Consider the following 18,504-nt stretch of genomic DNA (forward strand, 5'->3'; position numbering starts at 1 on the left):
TTATAAATACACTTATTCACTTCCTGTAAAGGGAAAAGGAGAGGGTCCAGAACCAATCATGTCCCTGGAGGTTGTGGTTGGGGGAGGTGTTTGGGGGCTAGCTGATCACTTTAGTCACTTGTGTGTTGTTATGAAATTTTATTGAATAGCTTTGAAAGCAAGCAAATAAATTATAGAAAGACTACTTACTGCTTTAATTAATCATCTGAAGAAAAGGAAAGACTGATATGGAAACTTATTACATAAGATAATTGTTCTCTTATTTAAAAAAATTATAAAACAACAAATTAGATTAGCCAGTGTGTTTATTTGTATAGATAGCTGTCTTTTCTGTTGATCTACTCTGGGACAGCATCAGCATTAGGTTTACATGATTAGGAAGAAGGACTCACTTGTAGTCATCTCTTCCTTGAGATGATACAAGCTTTTATGTACTTAAAGGTCAATTGAAAACAAGATTTTTTTGTAGAGTAGTACATACATCATTGAATATTATAAAATAACCCTAAAATCAATAACACAAACATTATCTTTTGACCAAAATCATCTTAAAAAGATGAGGGGTTCAAGGAATCCATGCTTAAAACAATGTATCTGGAACTTTTCAGCATACATGATGAATAAGTACACTAAATATAACATGAGATATAACACATTCATTTCCTTCTCCACTGCTTAGAAATCATTATCAGTCTATGTTGGAATTAAAAATTTCAGCCAGTCAGACAGATACTAGTAGCAGTGTTGTGATGCTTTTCTGTCTTATTGCTCAGGGAATCTGTATGAAAATTTGACCAATGTGTGCAATGTTGATTAGAAGAATTCTAAGGAATAGAGAACAAATCCTGTTTCAGCAGGGAGTAGTTCTAATGGCATTTGGAACAATTAACACACAATACTTAAAACACTCCATGTTAATGATAAGTATCTTCTGTCAGTTTTAATACAAGTTGGAGTTAGTACATATTTTTATTATTTATTCTCATAGAAATAGTTGGTTCTCTCTGTGAACCAGTAAATTAGATTAAATGAATGTATAACTTATCACCTCCCTTTGTTTCATCAAATCATGAAAGAAGTGGGTTTTTTTTTTGGAATTTGGAATACTTTGAAGGCTCAGTGAATCATCACTTAATTTGATATAAAAGTAACCAATTTCATCCAAAAAAACTGGACTGCCTTGGAGAATTTGTAAATGAAATTGAGCACCGGTCCATTTGTTAGGAGAAAGTGACAGTTGTCATAGAGAAAATCTGAATCCTCCATGTGTATCATTATTCCAATATCCATATAAGTATTATGAAGTCTGAACAAATAGCTAGCTCCGCTTAATGGAACCAGCGTACAATCCAAGTATTCAGAAACAAAAGGATCAAGACACATCAATGAATTCTAGGTCCCTCAGTTATTTCCACCTGCAGTTATTCAGAGCAGTGACTCTGAATCAACATTTTATGGATCAGTTGGATATATAATCAATCAGTTATTTTTCTCCCCCAACCTTTTCATGTAGTTTTCATGCACATGATCTGTAGGGATGAATATTTTATGATGAATTCTGTTCTGTTGATAAGAAGATGTTTTTTTTTTAAAAAGATTTCATTATTCATGTAAATAGCCCTCCATTACTTTGTTCAGACACAGAAAAGGTTTCTCCTATTGATCAGTACTATGGATGTTTTGAATCTGTAAGGTGGCTGACATCTTTTCCAAAAAAAAAAAAAGGGCAGCTAAGTTTCACTTCCCTCTTAGAGAAGCAAAAATAGAAAGTTGTATTGTGCAATGTTGTAAAACTTCATTTAGTTCAATCATTGGATGTGTATTAAAGGAATGACAAAATTGTTTCATGGAAAAGTATCTGATGTTAGAGGTATGGTACAATTTGGTCTCAATTTTCTGCTTGAGCATCACTTTAATGTTTTATTCATGATAATATGATGAATGGCATGTATTATTCATTGTTCTTCAATACATAATCTAGTTATGTCTGCTATAGTTAGACCAGACATTGTAAATAGGCCAATTAATATCAGAATAAGACCCAGGAGAAAATATAAATAATGTACTCTAATAAATGTTTAAAGAAAAAAAAAATGTATTAATTCTTTCAACTTTGAAAATTGATAGTGCTGCTTTCACAGTTATGTATCGTTTTGTTTTGTAGAACTAGAGCGACACATCAGAGGCAGTGATCCAGAATACAATCTTCAGTTTCAATATGCAGTAAGTAAACATTCAGCTGATCAATTTACCAAAATATATATATGTATACCATTTAGGAGATAATTTCTGTGCACAGACTTTCTTTTTATATGCTTTAATGCTGTAAATGTTTGTGATTCAAGTTATTTAAAGGCCAGTAATGTTTGGTGAACATATAGGATATGAATATTTCAGTGACTTCACTTTTTATTGCAAAACTGGTATTGGTATATAAATTAAGTTGTGCTTATATACTGAAGTTTATCAATCAAGTACATGCATGTATAAAAAAAGAGAAAGTTAGGGTCATTATGTAAATAAATAGCAGTGATAAATATTGTTTCAAAGATGAAATCAAATTGCGGAGACATTTTCAAGGACAAATTAAGAAAATGTGCAAAATATTTTGAAGTTTATTTTCTTATTCCCTTGTTACAGTGTCTCAATATGTAATGCTGTACACCTCTTCTAAACAAATTTTGAGAAAGATAGTACCTCCTAAAATACATTTTTGGGGTAATTTTGGTACCTGTGTTATAGTAAGACTGAAAATTGTAACACGTACCACTGGTTGCACATGTTTGTTTTACACATTTATGATGTTGACAGTGTCATATTACCTGTCAATAAATTTTATGACAAAATCTTAATGCCTTTCATTAAGGAACACTTTCAGCTCATTCAGAAGTCGATTTTGGTTTGTGCAGTTATGTGCTCTTCATGGATAAAGTTAATATATCAATAGGTTTGATACCAAGTTTATTTGGGTAAATCAGTTGCTACAGAGATTGATTTGGGCCAAGGATGTACTCTTATATGTCACATGTATCTGGTTTTGAATTCATTAGAATAGTCCATACAGAACCGGACTAACATAAACTTATTGAAAGTTAATATAGACCCCTTGGCATGCTGAAGTTACTACAACCTGTGCCAATATTAAAGCTAGTCTCAGGGTGACCTTTTATTTGGCTTGAACAGGGAAGGTGCATTGTCATCTAGTATCAAAGCATGGATGATGGATAAAGGTTGAATTTTGATTTGGGTTCCATGCTTCAGGCTGTAAATATACAGGGTTTGTAAGCTAGGGAGGATTTTCAACTCTTAATAAAATTTTGAGAGTTTTATGCCATAGTATTCTACATTGTGTACATAAATGCGAATTACAATAAGTTTAAGTGAAAAGGGTGCTGGGCATTAAGACTCCAGAAAAGTAACAGGGGCCAAATATTTCCACAAGACAACCAGAAAACATTTTAGGCATCAAATTATACTGATACACATTGTTATTTTTTGTTTTTCTGTCAACATTCACCAATATACAAATTTGTCAGAATGTTTTATTGTTCTCGTTTTCTTTTTATTAAATTAATGAATTTTTGTTAAGAGTTGCATTGTAAATTTATGTCCTTCATTAATCTTAAATTAATGATACATCAGGGAGTAGTAATTATTTACCCGAATATTGTTGGCTTTAAAAGGTAAAAAAATCACAATTGGGTTGCTATACAGAGAAAGTAGATATTATGTAGCTCCTCTTCTTATGCAGGTAAAGTAGTAGAGGTCTGTGACGTGAAATCCCTTCAGTGATTCAGTTCAGGAAAAATCCATTATTTAGATGTGATGTAATTCTTCGTGATGTCTTAATAAGCCCACTTTTATTGGTCCCACTGGCCACTGCAACAAAATCAGAGAACAGACATTGATGCCCAGTAAATACCCATATATTTAGTTGCAAGGCTCGTGTTTGTCAAGTGCCATGGACTGAAAACGATAGTTATAGTTGGGAGACCCCCCCCCCCCTTCCTTGAAAAAAACCCTCCTAGTACCCCCCTTTCTTTTCATCATGTGTTTGCAATTTTTGATTTTATGTTGGATGAACAATATTTTTCATGAAAAGCTATGGAAATTGGTTTCATTTGATTAAACTCCTCTTGGATTTTGTGTCAACCCATGCAAGCAGTGATTGATTTCTGCATGAATCACTGATTCAGAATTGATTTGAGGCAGATGAAGTTTGGACCTTAGAGTAAATACAGACACAGGAGTAATTAAAGAAGCACCTCAGGAGACAGCTTAGCACTAAGACAATGAAGGGTATGACCATGCCAAAATTACTATAGCCACAGCAGAAAGGGGAATTTTTTACAGTGAAGTCCAAACATACATTTCATCAGGATTCTGGTCATAATAATTTGTATTTAGAAAGCTTACATAGTGGGTTTTATGAAGATTGGAGACTGGATTTTGATAAATCACATGCTGAAACCTTTTGAATTGACAATACAATGTACATGTATAAGGATTTCAGTCATGTTGTTAAAGGTTAAATCTGCTCACATAGTCTTATAAAAATGATCTTCATGTAGATACTTTATATCCTCATACTAAATAAAACTTGGGATGGGGTATTTTGGTTTTACCTCCATCTGTCTACACATCACTTTTACATTCCCTAATTTTAGGAGTTAATTAAACTATGAGATAGGTACGCAGTTGTATACAGAAGAGTTGCAAATCTATTTATATAGGTAATTTAAAATTTATGGGTTTCAATCCTTTTGTAATTGAGTGTTATGACCATTTATTGACTGATAATTAGAAAAAATATTTTTGATACACATTTGTATATAATATAAAAGATTAAGATAAAGCTTTATGGGATTTCAACCCTGAAAGTCTAGAGTTATATATGGCTCTTTGTGGACAGAATATTAACCAACTTTGAGACCTATTGAGTCAATATAAAGTACATTTCTATGCTGGACTTTGCTGAGGGATTTAAATTTCAAAGGAATTTCTACTTTAACCCTTTACTGTCTGAAAATCTGTGAAAATTTTGTTTTCCTGAAGATTTTTTGACTAACCTTGAGAACATAGATATGTCTTTGGTTCATCTCTGACCAATTTTCATAATTCAAAGTCATGGAGTTTTAAAATAAATCGAGCACATTATGTTAACCTGCTTCTCTTTTTCCCTTCAGTATATAAATGGGTTATACAATGTATTGTATGTATTGTTGTCTTTCAGGAATTTATATACATGTATTATGTAAAATCCCAGGATGCTTTGCCCATATATTTCATAATGTTGCTATGACTGTTATTATTTCATGCTGAGGGTTTGGATTAAAACAATACATGTGATTATCGAGAAAATTTTTTTATACAATAATGTCACTTAAAAAGTAATTTTTAAAAGTCTATTGTAATACTGTATAAACTGGGTTGGGACAGTGCGAGAAGCAGTTAACAAAAAAGAGTAAATTGTTCAAACCCAGTTAATATAAATTGGGTAGCTATTAAATTCATTCCTTTTAATTTAGTTTTAATTCATTTAATGTAAGAAAAAAAAAGATTTCCCTTAAAAAAGACTTCAAATTGTACAAAATTTAAATGTAACATTAGGCAGAGTGATACATTTTTGACGCAAAGTCATTGTGATGTAGGCAACCCAATTTATATGATATTAAGTAAATTGTTTATCTAATAAAATACCCTGTTATAACTAGAATTAAGTTATGTATATAGATTGGGTCTGGGAGAATTTTGGGTAAAACAGCAAGCAATAAACTTTGCTCATGCACGTGTATAAAAATAGAATCCTAGATATATACCTCCAAGAGTGCACTGCATTTATGGATAATTTGTCAAAATGCTTTCTATATAAACATACTGTCCAATCTGACTTCTGTAAAATGCAATCCTATTTAACAAAACCTTTTCAGAGTAATTTAAAAAAACATATTTCCTGCATTAGACTTTCGTCTCATTATCTTAACATAGAATGCGGAAGGTACCAAGGCAAAAGTAGAGAGGATAGATTTTGCGATGTTTGTAATGCACGTGAAATAGAAGATGAATTCCATTTCATTCTTCAATGCCCTAGATATCTAAATTTAAGAAAAAATATATAAATGAATATTATTACGAATCGCCAAGTACTTTTAAATTAATCCAATTGTTGGGTACCAACCGCATATCTACCTTAGTTGGTGTAGGGAAATATATTCATTATTCTCTAATATTCCGTAACGAAGATCAATCAGGTTAACCTAATTTCTATCTGTGTAAGGTTTATATTTTCAGATGTCTGTACATTAAAACATCATTGCTTTATATTGTATTATAACTTTGAATTATGTATTGTACTGCTTATTGTATTGTACTTAATTTGTTCAATATATTATTGTTTACTATAAATGAGTGGAACTGTGGGACTGAGGAACACTTGACCAGGGGTTTCACCCCCCAGTTTATGCTCACTGAGAGTCTTAAATTTTGTAATATATGTTATTATATGTTAATTTTGTAAACTGATGGGCTGTATTGCCCAAAGTTATATCCTGAATAAACTAATATATTAATAAAGTGAATGATATTAGATATAAAGGTAAACATTGGTATTTTGAATATCATGCATATGTCAAAGTGTGGTGGAAGTCCAAACCACCTTTATTTCATGTATTTTAACCTTGATATCTGGAATCTTTGGATATCTCAGACAAAGTATTCTAAGTTTGAGAGAACATGGTTTTACTGTATATATCAGAAATAACAAAGATCAATCATTCTTATTCTATTACAGAACAATTACATCTGTACGTCTAAGTACTCTGTCGTCTCATTTGTGCCGAAGAATCTCCTGGAACAGTTTCAGAGGATTGCCAACTTCTACTTCTTATGTCTACTTATTCTACAGGTACTGTGTATTATTTTTTTCAAAGTGCAAGTTAACTTTTTCTAATTCTAAATTGATATCTTAAAAAAAAGAAGGAAATGGTGCATTTAGCTCACTAGAGGGAAATGTTTCTGTTGAAGTTTTGTCATCTGTCCGTGTAAATGTTCCATATTGTAAAAACAATTTGAATTCATTATCGTTCTATTATTTCTGATTTTCTGAGAAATCTTCCATTTATTCCCTGTTGAATTTCTGATATTGTCAACAAACATAGCAAAAATTTTCCTTCAGTATTCCCAGGGAAGTCTTGTTGCATTTTGGCATGAATAAACAACCAATCAGGAGATATGACTGCCACACATTGCCCCAAACAAGAGTGTCTTAAGTGTGTGCGTGGGCTTCTGGTTGAGATTTATGTACAGCAGATAGAATATTGAATCTACCTACCAATATCAAAATGGACTTACTTGTGGACAGAAACTCATATATGACTTAAAAACTAAGTTACTTGAATGATTAGAATATTCTGATCAGGTTTATGAGTCATTTTGAAATGTCTCCTGTGCATCTGTGAGTCATATTGAGCTGATTTGTCGAAAACAAATTCCATAGGGTATCTGTAGATTTACTTTTTAAAAATTTCAAATTGGATATTTTCTACCTCTTCAATGAATAAAAATTTGATAAATGTTATTGATAAACCTCAATGAATTGTCAAATTGTTAATGAACTTGGATCAAATGTAGGGTTATCTATAATTCTTTCTTGTAGTAAAAATAAAACCTATGGCATATAAATTAAATGCTAGAAAACCTGCTTTTTTTAAAATTTTGAGTGTGTAAATTGATGAAAATTGATTTTGATTTATAATTAAGTGTAAAAAATGCTTTTAGTTGACACTGTGAGTATAAGTCCTGAAACCAGTGTATATTAGAAAACTGTAGTAATTTGAGGCAATAATACATGTACTGAATTCAGAATATTAATTGGGACAAATTTTGTGCATCTCTCAGATGTCTTTGGTTAAATATTGTTTTGTTTACCATCATAATTATCTAGACTTTTTAAAATAAAAAATCATCGATAAAATACTTAAAGTAGGTTCATTATTTCAGTGCATTTCTCTCAAGAATCATGGTCTGATTATGTAATCTGCTTTGCAAAAGTTATTACATCACTAATTCTATTTGCCAGCAAAATCACACAAATCTCAATAAACACCAAGGATGGGGGGTGTGCAGGAAGAAATTGAGTTTTCTGGAAGTGATATCTTGCATTTAATCAGATAAACACTGGGTTTTACGATCATTAGTAGAGCACAGTGACTTCTTGAAGCTTAATGATACATGCGTGGTGTGTGGCAATATGACAGAACAATTTGTAAAATGACAGACAGTGTGATCAAGTTCTATTGGCAATTGTTCATGAGTTTTTAAAGATAGCACTTGAAAATAAGAAAAATAAAATTACAATGAAATGTGCATGTAGGACAAGATACTGAAACAATATGATGGATGGAATTGTAGAAGAAATACTTATAGTCATTTAGAAAAGGGGGTCAAGGTCATGATACTTGATGATGTATCCAATAACCCTCATCAAAGTCATTATGAGGCATGCTACTGTACTGTTAAGTTGCAAAATATTTCTTTGAATAGCTATCATAATGGTCATGAATTTCAAACCACAAGGGAGGGTTTTCATGAGGAATTAATATTAGTAAAGTACAAGAAGGGAGATTGAGTTTAAGAAGAATACACTTTCTTTATCGAGCATTTTTAATATTTTGTTTGTCTTTTATATTGTAATGCAGATCTTTGATCAGGTTTATAATCTCACTCAACAGATATTGCTGGACAAGTACTAGTCCGTATCATACTTTATATTTACTAGTTTTTATTTAGTCAGTAATGGGAATTTTAAGCTAAAGTGTAAAGATCGACATAACATGTTTCAGATTACAGCTTGCATTTGGAAAAAAAATGTATTGCTTACTTTTCAAGAAAATTATAAGGAAAACCAAATTTAGAGAGAGAAAAAATATGTATCATTTGATATTCTAAAATTTACAGTGAAATTAATGTCTCCATGTTTTTGATTAACTGTGGTAATTTCAAAAAGGGAAGCTAACTTCAACAGAAAGTAATTGAGTTAGACATATTAACTAGATTAACTGCTTCTTGTTTACATTTTTCAAGTATGAGAAAAACAATTATAATGACATCACATCATCTCTGCTATTAATCCCACTGAAGAATATTTACTGTAAGTATGAGATGCATATGTTCAGCTTGCATTAATTATCTATTGCTGTACTATTAAAACAGATACATGTATGATGTCACTTGTTAGACACTCAGTTTAGGGAAACAGAGAAGTGGATCAGTCTATTTCATAAACTTGTAAATATTGACATAAATGTAAAAACTCAAAAAAAACAAGATGTGTTTGTGTGAAACCACTTATGCCCCCGTATGGCAACTTATAGTGAAGGTTAAACTTTCTCAAATGCAAATCAAATATGTTGGTGCCCAAAGTAAGGTCTTGTCTCAAGGAATATGCCTTTGAAATATGAAAGCCCCAGCAGCAACCATTGAATAGATATGGAGAAGGTTAAAGTTTTTTCAAAAGTAAGTAAACATCAAGGTCAAGGTCAAACGGTCAAAATTAATGGTGCCCAAGGAAAGGCCTTCTCACAAGAAATACACGTGAAATATGAAAGCCCAAGCAAAAAAAAAACGTTCAAGAGTTATGACCAAGGTTAAAGTTTTCGAAAAGTAGGTCAAACTCCAAGGTCAAGGTCAAAGGGTCAAAGTTGTTGGTTCTTATCACAAGTATTACGTATGTGAAGAATGAAAGCCCTAGCACCAACCATTCGAAAGTTATGTCCAAGGTTAAAGTCGGGTAAAATTTTGCAAAAAACTGGGTCAACCTCCAAGGTCAAGGTCTAAAGGTCAAATATGATGGTATCCAAAGAAATGTCTTGTCACAAGGAATACACATGTGAAATATGAAAGCCATAGCTCCAACCAATCAAAAGTTATTGGCAATGTTAAAGTTTTTGCAGACTAACAGACAGACAGACAGATGGACGGGGCAAAAGCTATATACCCCCGAATCTTCAATTACGGGGGCATAAATATTTAGTATATGTCAAAGCATAAAATTTGTTCAAGATTTATTTATATAATCAATAATTGAAATAATTTTTGTATCTGTAATATTCTATTATATTACAGTCTATCACATAGTCAGTTGAATCATGTGACTTAGTGTCCTTTTCATCCTTTAAAGGATTAGAAGGGGTTTTCCATGTGAATCATATATACTATTCATCCTTCCAGATGGCTGAGCGTTTGAGGCCTCCAAAATATCTACTTTTTACAAGTGCTCTAAAATTGAAGAAATATTGCCACTGAGACTTGAAACACTAGTGGTTATTTTACAGTTTTAATTTGCATTTGCTTTTTAAAATATTTTGCATGAAATGAATTTGATGATTTGTAGTATATTTTATTTGATTATTAAGAAATATCACAATAGGACAAATTCATGAATAGATGTGTATGTATTATATTCCATTCCCTTGCTAATTAAAATTATCTTTCACTTTTAGTTAGATATCTACCATAATATATATGTACTTTAATTACAAAATTTCTTCTTTTTTTTTGAATTTTGATTGACAAAGTTTTTTTTTCTATCAGAATGATATGTCATGGATTTTCTTTTTTATCAGAATGATATCCCTTGGATTTTCTTTTTAACAGAATGATATGTCATGGTTTTTCTTTCTATTAGAATGATATGTCATGATATGAAATTGACATGTTTTCTGCAGTTAATGCACTGTATAAACACATCTCTATCTTGAATTTATTTTGGATCTGTCTTGATATAAATTTTTCTTTTTCAGTATTTATATAATCAACAGACTCCTTTTTTGCCGGTTTCTTTCAGAGAAGCTGCTATTTCACAACCATCATTACGGATTGAAGTCCTTAACCCTTGGCTTTTTGTCATTTTCCTTTATTTTGGAGCATGTAGATATCTGCACTAACACATGACAAATCTCATTACAGGTGATACCGGCAATTAGTTCTTTGCCCTGGTATACCACTTTGCTGCCCCTGGCCTTTGTATTAGGGATTTCTGCCATTAAAGACCTTGTTGATGATGTTGTAAGTTTGCACACCATAGTGAATGACCTTTAACCTTGGTATTGTGTGACTTTTTTGCCTGGGTGCTTGTTTAGTAAACAAGTAGTTTATACCTCAACTGCTTTTTAAACCCTCTTACATATATAATTATTGGACCAAATTGTACACTTATTACAAGATTCAGCTTGTTCTGCAAAGAAAAAAAGATTTCAACATCATCAAGGCTTAATACTGTCAAAAAGTGTTGTTGATTTTCAAAAGGTGTGGTTGCATTCAGAATTAAATCATCATAACAAAATTTTAGATGACCAATTTCTTTATCTTAAATTATTATCAACCATGCTAAGTTCACAAATTAATCAAAATTTTTGCAGTCCATGTAGAAGGAAATGAAGATGATTTATTTTTGTAAAATGCTTGGTATCTATCTGATATCATTTGATTAGTCATATATAAACTATGAAACTTTAGTTATGATACAGAGAGCTGCAAAGTAGAAGTCTCAACTTAATAACTGTACAATTTGTGAAGAAAACAGTATCCACATTTATTCTTTCTGCATGTTCATATAGTTCTGTTTTAGTTTGTATGAACTTTTATGGTAGTATGCAAAATAACCTTGGCTTTGTCCTATGTTCTTTCTCTTCTAAAATTCACACTCTCACACATTTTAAAACCCAGCTTTCCTTTGCTATATTATTTTTCAGCAAAACCTTTCAGATGCAGACAATCCAAGCTTCAACCAGACCCAAAAAAACCAATTTGGAGAAAGTTTTGGATGGGGAAAACAATATTGCTTTCACAATAACTAATTATAGATTATTAAACTTGCTTCCCTTTAGCTAATTCCGGCAATATCATCCCTGACACCGCTCACCACTGTGATCCCTTTGGTGGTAGTATTAGGCGTGTCAGCTGTCAAAGATGCTGTTGATGATTTTGTGAGTTTCCATTTTTCTTCAAATCCTGCTGATTTGATTTTAAGTTTTAGACAATTTCCAGTTTCTACTTTATTTCTTGTTACTTATTTCTATTTATTTATTTTTATCAAAAGAGAATAAGTACAGACAATATTTTACATTTAGATTTTCATTATTTTATGTGAAACTGATTTAAATTTCTAAAATATTTCTTGGTAAAATAATTTTCTTTTCTGTACATTCATTGACTTTTTATTTTTTGAAAGTATTTCATTGAATTTTTAAGTGGTTTTACTTTTGATGTTTGAAGACAGGAAAATTTATGCATTCATTGGTTAAGTTTAATTTTTTTGTTTTTTTTAAGTAACCTTATCCTTGCTGTATGTGCATCCAACTTCTTAAGAAAATTTTTAAAATAGTATTTCTCCTTTAGTCATAATTAAATCAAACTTGGAACAAATGTAAATATTTGTAGATAAATTATATTCATTGTCAATTTCCTGAAATAATGAGCAAGCTGTTGCTAGGAACACATCCAAAATGATGTATTATTTCAAAATAATCCTCACTCACATTTATAGGAGATGTCAGAGCAACTTCTCATAGCAAATCAAAATCCATGTGCATAGTCTACCATTTCCCCAAATTTTTTAGTCAAAGAGCAACAGTCCTATCAGAGCCTTCAGGTTTTTTAAGCCAAAAAAAATTGCAAATGTCAAGTAGAAGGGAATGGGGTTTTTGCTTCTGGTTTTAATGCTGGGTTGATTATATAGATAATTGTTTACTTTATGCTGCTAGATTAAGATAGGACTCTGTATCAATATGCTAGTGCCCTATATAGTAATAAACTTGTTTGCTGTTTTGCCATCTATCCAACTTTCATGTGAAACTGAGAACTAAATAACTTCATAAATGCGACACAGGTAGAGAATAGTTTACAGAAGACTCGAGAATTGGGGATCATAAATGAAAAAGGTCAAGATTTTTTTTATGTATCTGTCAAAATTTTCAAGTGATGCAGTAGCACTCAAGTGTTTTTTTTTAAAATCCTAATGACTTCTTATAGAGAATATTAAGCAGAGAAAGAACAAGGTTAAAGGTCATGACAATGAAAAATTCTGTCAACAAATTTTTGCTAATGATAATAAGATCCCCTTAAACCATATGGTTTTATATTCACTGCACAGACTGTTTATATCTAAGGTCAAGAAGAAGAGATAAGATATTGATGTCTGTCAACACTTTTAACCTAAATGCTTGCAATAACTCATTGACAAAAGATATCTGGTCACTGGGTCACTGAAGGACCTTTAATGACTTTATCAGTTTTGAAGATTTTCTGAATTCTAAAGCATTGAGATTTTTGACAATGGTTTTATGTTTTTTTTTTTATTTTGGTTTCTTATTTTCTAGGGGATTGTAGTATTTGCCACTAGTTTAATGGGTCCATTTTTGGGGGATGGAATATTGTCACTTTTTTGTGCCTGGCTTTTCTTAAAAGCAGGGAATATTAATTTGGGTCTGTCCATCCCTCATTCTGTTTATATCACTTTAGTTTCCTGAGGTGGTATCTGAAAGTCCCATCAAAATGAAATTTTATATCATTACTCCTAATGACTTAAATTAGATCCCTATTGATTTTTAGGTCAAAAGGCAAAGGTAAAAGATTAATAATACATTAGGTTGATCCAAAAGTGATATCACATTTTATATCATTACTCCTAAGGTAAAAGATTAATAATACGAGGGTTGATCCAAAAGTGATATCACATTTTATATCATTACTCCTAAGGTAAAAGATTAATAATACAAGGGTTGATCCAAAAGTGATATCACATTTTATATCATTACTCCTAAGGTAAAAGATTAATAATACAAGGGTTGATCCAAAAGTGATATCACATTTTATATCATTACTCCTAAGGCCATACCAATTTCTAATATAGTTCGTCGGATTCGCCGCTTCTATTTACAACAAATCCAAATTATAATATTATAAAAAAAAATCTGCGCGCGCGTCCAAAAATATCCGTATACAATTTTTTTTTCCTCGACTTTTTACACAAAACGCACAAAAGACTTGGAAAGTTGTTTGACAGAAGCGCGGGATTTAGAATGTTTGTAACAGTTTGTGAAGTTTTGCACGATGCCTGTGTAACTGTTCGTATGTACCAGGGGTGAGCATTTAGCATCTCCCGACGCCCGGGGCTACCATTTTTGCGGGTCGGGCTAGTGGCTTTCTGCAAGGAGGAAGCCCGTCGGGCTAGTAAAAAAATTAACTACACACGCAATACATGACAAGCACAATCGGTATTTTCACTCATTTTTTTGCTATAAAATTCCCAACCAGTTAAAATTTTCCTGACAACATGCTCCGACTGTCAATAAATCTCCATAATCTTATCTGTTTTACAGTTCTATCTGACTATTTACTTCCAAAAACGATCGTTTTTTCCTAATCCGAATTTCCTCTATTCCTCCATTTATGGTAAATACAAGCAGATATCTCATTAAATTATTTACGATCACTCAATCAACTGAAAAATAAGTGTTTTGTGACTTACATAAAATATATTTCTAGTGTATTCAATGAGATTTAAGATGAAAACAAAATGAATTTAATTTCATTCTAAATGAGCTAGTGCAATGATCAGAAAAAGGAAAGATAATTTATTTAAATTCATTTTAATTTTCTTTCATAATAATTTATACATGATTTATATTGATAGTGAGAACTTTTAACTTTAATTTTAAAAAGAATGACCTCAGTACCCTGACTTTTTCAGCAATTAATTTCTTCTCATAATTAATAAGTATTTATTTTAATTTTTGCCCCTCTATTTGGGCTAGTAACTTTTTACTTGGGGCTAGTAACTTTGATTGACTTACTTGATTTTTTTTATTGCACACCCCTGTGTACTATAGTTAAAAACAATGGGTACAAAGTAGTTCCATACACAGCAATAGAAATGGAAGCATAGGAGACGTTTGAAGCTTTGTTTGATGAAACAATAAAGAGAATATCATCAACATATGAAAAATACACACAAGGTTAAGTAAATATTGACCGTATTTGTTCAATAAAAATTAAAGAAAATTCAAGAAGCGATGCAATTGTGATTTTGAAACCTGACATGACCTTAACAATTTGCAAAGAATTAAACAGAAAATTTGTAGAAATGAAACTACGTCTAAATTGCAATGTTACGAGAAACAAAAGAAAGACGCGTTTTCACATCTTATGAGTACATAGAAAACGTTTTCTCTCCCAGAAAAAATAATAGGAAAAAGAGGAGAACTTAGAAAATTTTGCCACCTATATTAATTATATTCGCTCGCCTCATAATTTTGAAACCCGAAATGAAAAATAATATTTGTAAAATTATTTTGCTCGCTCGCCTCACTTTTTATTTTTGAAAATCCGAAGAACTATTTTACAAATTGGCGTGGCCTAAGGTAAAAGATTAATAATACAAGGGTTGATCCAGAAGTGATATCACATTTTATATCATTACTCCTAAGGTAAAAGATTAATAATACAAGGGTTGATCCAAAAGTGATATCACATTTTATATCATTACTCCTAAGGTAAGATTAATAATACAAGGGTTGATCCAGAAGTGATATCACATTTTATATCATTACTCCTAAGGTAAAAGATTAATAATACAAAGGTTGATCCAAAAGTGATATCACATTTTATATCATTACTCCTAAGGTAAAAGATTAATAATACAAGGGTTGATCCAAAAGTGATATCACATTTTATATCATTACTCCTAAGGTAAAAGATTAATAATACAAGGGTTGATCCAAAAGTGATATCACATTTTATATCATTACTCCTAAGGTAAAAGATTAATAATACAAGGGTTGATCCAAAAGTGATATCACATTTTATATCATTACTCCTAAGGTAAAAGATTAATAATACAAGGGTTGGTCCAAAAGTGATATCACATTTTATATCATTACTCCTAAGGTAAAGATTAATAATACAAGGGTTGATCCAAAAGTGATATCACATTTTATATCATTACTCCTAAGGTAAAAGATTAATAATACAAGGGTTGATCCAAAAGTGATATCACATTTTATATCATTACTCCTAAGGTAAAAGATTAATAATACAAGGGTTGATCCAGAAGTGATATCACATTTTATATCATTACTCCTAAGGTAAGATTAATAATACAAGGGTTGGTCCAAAAGTGATATCACATTTTATATCATTACTCCTAAGGTAAAAGATCAATAATACAAGGGTTGGTCCAAAAGTGATATCACATTTTATATCATTACTCCTAAGGTAAAAGATTAATAATACAAGGGTTGATCCAAAAGTGATATCACATTTTATATCATTACTCCTAAGGTAAAAGATTAATAATACAAGGGTTGATCCAAAAGTGATATCACATTTTATATCATTACTCCTAAGGTAAAAGATTAATAATACAAGGGTTGATCCAAAAGTATTATCACATTTTATATCATTACTCCTAAGGTAAAAGATTAATAATACGAGGGTTGATCCAAAAGTGATATCACAACTGCTATAAAATCTGAAATAATCGAATATTATCAACAAACTTTTGATACTAATACTATGTAGATACTAATACCCCAGTCTATTTTGATTTTTGCCTTAAGGTCAGATGACATATTCCTCAATAATATATAATTTTTCCCAAGAATTTGTCAATGAAGTACTGCTACTTTAACAAGTTTTCACACAAAAAAATTGAGGTACATTAGGCCAAATAAAAAAAATATGTGTGGTTCCGGTTACCCGACCTTCCCTATTTTATACCCCCAACCCTAAACTTTTTTTGGGCAATTTTCATATTTTTTCCGGAATTTTCCCCAATTTCCATCAATGGCTCTGGTTTAAGTTTTAGTTTCAGCAATGACGACCTCCTTGCAAAACATAGTGCAAGTGTTTAATAGTATGAAGTCCAAAGCAAGCTAGCATGTAGGTGTCCCCTACCAATATTGACTAATATATTATAACATCACATCTAAATGCCATTTGCAAAGCAGTGATAGGTATTATTAAGAAAAATTAAGAAAATCATTTTGTTAAAAAAAAAAAAAAAAAAAAAAAAAAATCCCTACCTACCTACCCTAATTTTTTTGGAAGTGTAACCGGAACCACACATATTTTTTTGTTTGGCCTTACCAGACATTTTTGCAAGAGACAAGAGGATGATATTTCGCATATTACCAGGTATACTAATGGAAATCATTACCATTGCCAATATCACAATTTTTCGAGTATTTAATTTTGATACATTTTGAAAACACTGTAGAAATCCCAAGATAATGATAATTATGATTAATTTGTTGTATATTACTTAGAGATAGAAAACAGATATTTGAGGAACGTGTCGGAAGACCTTAAAATTCATGAAGTGAAATATATATACCGGTAGGTGAAAAATTTAAAAGATTTCTGGATGAACTGAAAATGAGTGCCAAAGAGAAACATCATAATGATGTTGGTATAGTCTTGCCGTGTGGCGATAGATGAGACATAATTGTTTATTTGTTAGCTCACCTGAGCCGAAGGCAATGGGCAATCAAAGTTTTATTAAGTAATATGTAGGAAAATCTTTAAAAATCTTTTTCTCAAGAACAGCAAAGCCATGATTAGTCATATTTATATGGAAGCATTCTCAGGTAGTGTAGATTCAAATCTGTTCAAATCATGACCTCGGGGGGGTTATTGTGAGACCACAATGGATGATCAGTTACACATAATAATACATAGGAAAAATCTTTAAAAATCTTCTTCTTAAGAACAGCAAAGCTATGATTGGTCATATTTATATGGGAGCATTCTCAGGTAGTGTAAATTCAAATTTTTAAAGTCATCACCCCTGGGGGTAGGTTGGGGCAACAATGGACAATCAAAGTTTTAACTAGGAATACATACTAGGAAAATCTTTTAAAATCTTTTTCTCAAGAACAGCAAAGCATTGATTGGTCATATTAATATTGAAGCATCATCAGGTAGTGCAGATAAGTTTGTTCAAATCTGGATCCCTGGAGGTAGGGAGGGGCCATAATGGACGAACAAAGTTTAAACAAGGAATACACAGGAAAATCTTTATAATTTTTTTTTTTCAAGAACAGCAAAGCCATGATTGGTCATATTAATACTGAATTATTGCCAGGTAGTGCAGATTCAAGATTGTTCAAATCTGGATCCCTGGAGGTAGGGAGGGGTTGCAATGGGGGATCAGATTTTTACATCAGAATATATAGGAAAGATCATTAAAAATCCTATTCTTAAGAACAGCAAAGCCATGATTAGTCATATTAATACAGAAGCATCTTCAGATAATGTAGGTTCCAGATTGTTCAAATCAATCAATAACCCTGAAAAGGGGGGGGGGGGGCAATAGAAGATAATACTTATACAGGAATATTTTCTTTAAATCTTTTAAAGCCATTAATAGTCAAAGAAATATTGAAGTATCCTCAGTTAGTGTAAATTTGAGTTTGTTCAAATTATGCCTCCCCCCATTAATAGTAA

General features: G+C 31.3%; 2 protein-coding genes across 3 annotated transcripts in view; one reads left to right on the forward strand and one right to left on the reverse strand.

Moving 5' to 3' along the window:
* LOC133182373 (B9 domain-containing protein 2-like) overlaps positions 1 to 18,504 on the reverse strand; it is a 613,772-nt gene that overhangs the window by 134,912 nt on the left and 460,356 nt on the right. The window lies entirely within an intron of this gene.
* Positions 1 to 18,504, forward strand: part of LOC133182360 (phospholipid-transporting ATPase ID-like) — a 38,832-nt gene that overhangs the window by 704 nt on the left and 19,624 nt on the right. Inside the window, exons 3-5 of one of the 2 annotated variants that reach the window (XM_061317173.1) lie at positions 2,165 to 2,223; positions 6,791 to 6,904; positions 11,886 to 11,984. In XM_061317173.1, the coding sequence (XP_061173157.1) occupies positions 2,165 to 2,223; positions 6,791 to 6,904; positions 11,886 to 11,984 (272 nt within the window). Of the gene's footprint in view, positions 1 to 2,164; positions 2,224 to 6,790; positions 6,905 to 10,965; positions 11,065 to 11,885; positions 11,985 to 18,504 lie in introns of both variants that reach the window. The other variant, XM_061317174.1, reaches the window with a different exon arrangement.

The sequence above is a fragment of the Saccostrea echinata genome, unplaced genomic scaffold, assembly GCF_033153115.1.
Source record: "Saccostrea echinata isolate AGI-Se365-2 ecotype Australia unplaced genomic scaffold, CSIRO_AGI_Sech_v1 ptg000009l, whole genome shotgun sequence".
Taxonomy (NCBI): Eukaryota; Metazoa; Mollusca; class Bivalvia; order Ostreida; family Ostreidae; genus Saccostrea; species Saccostrea echinata.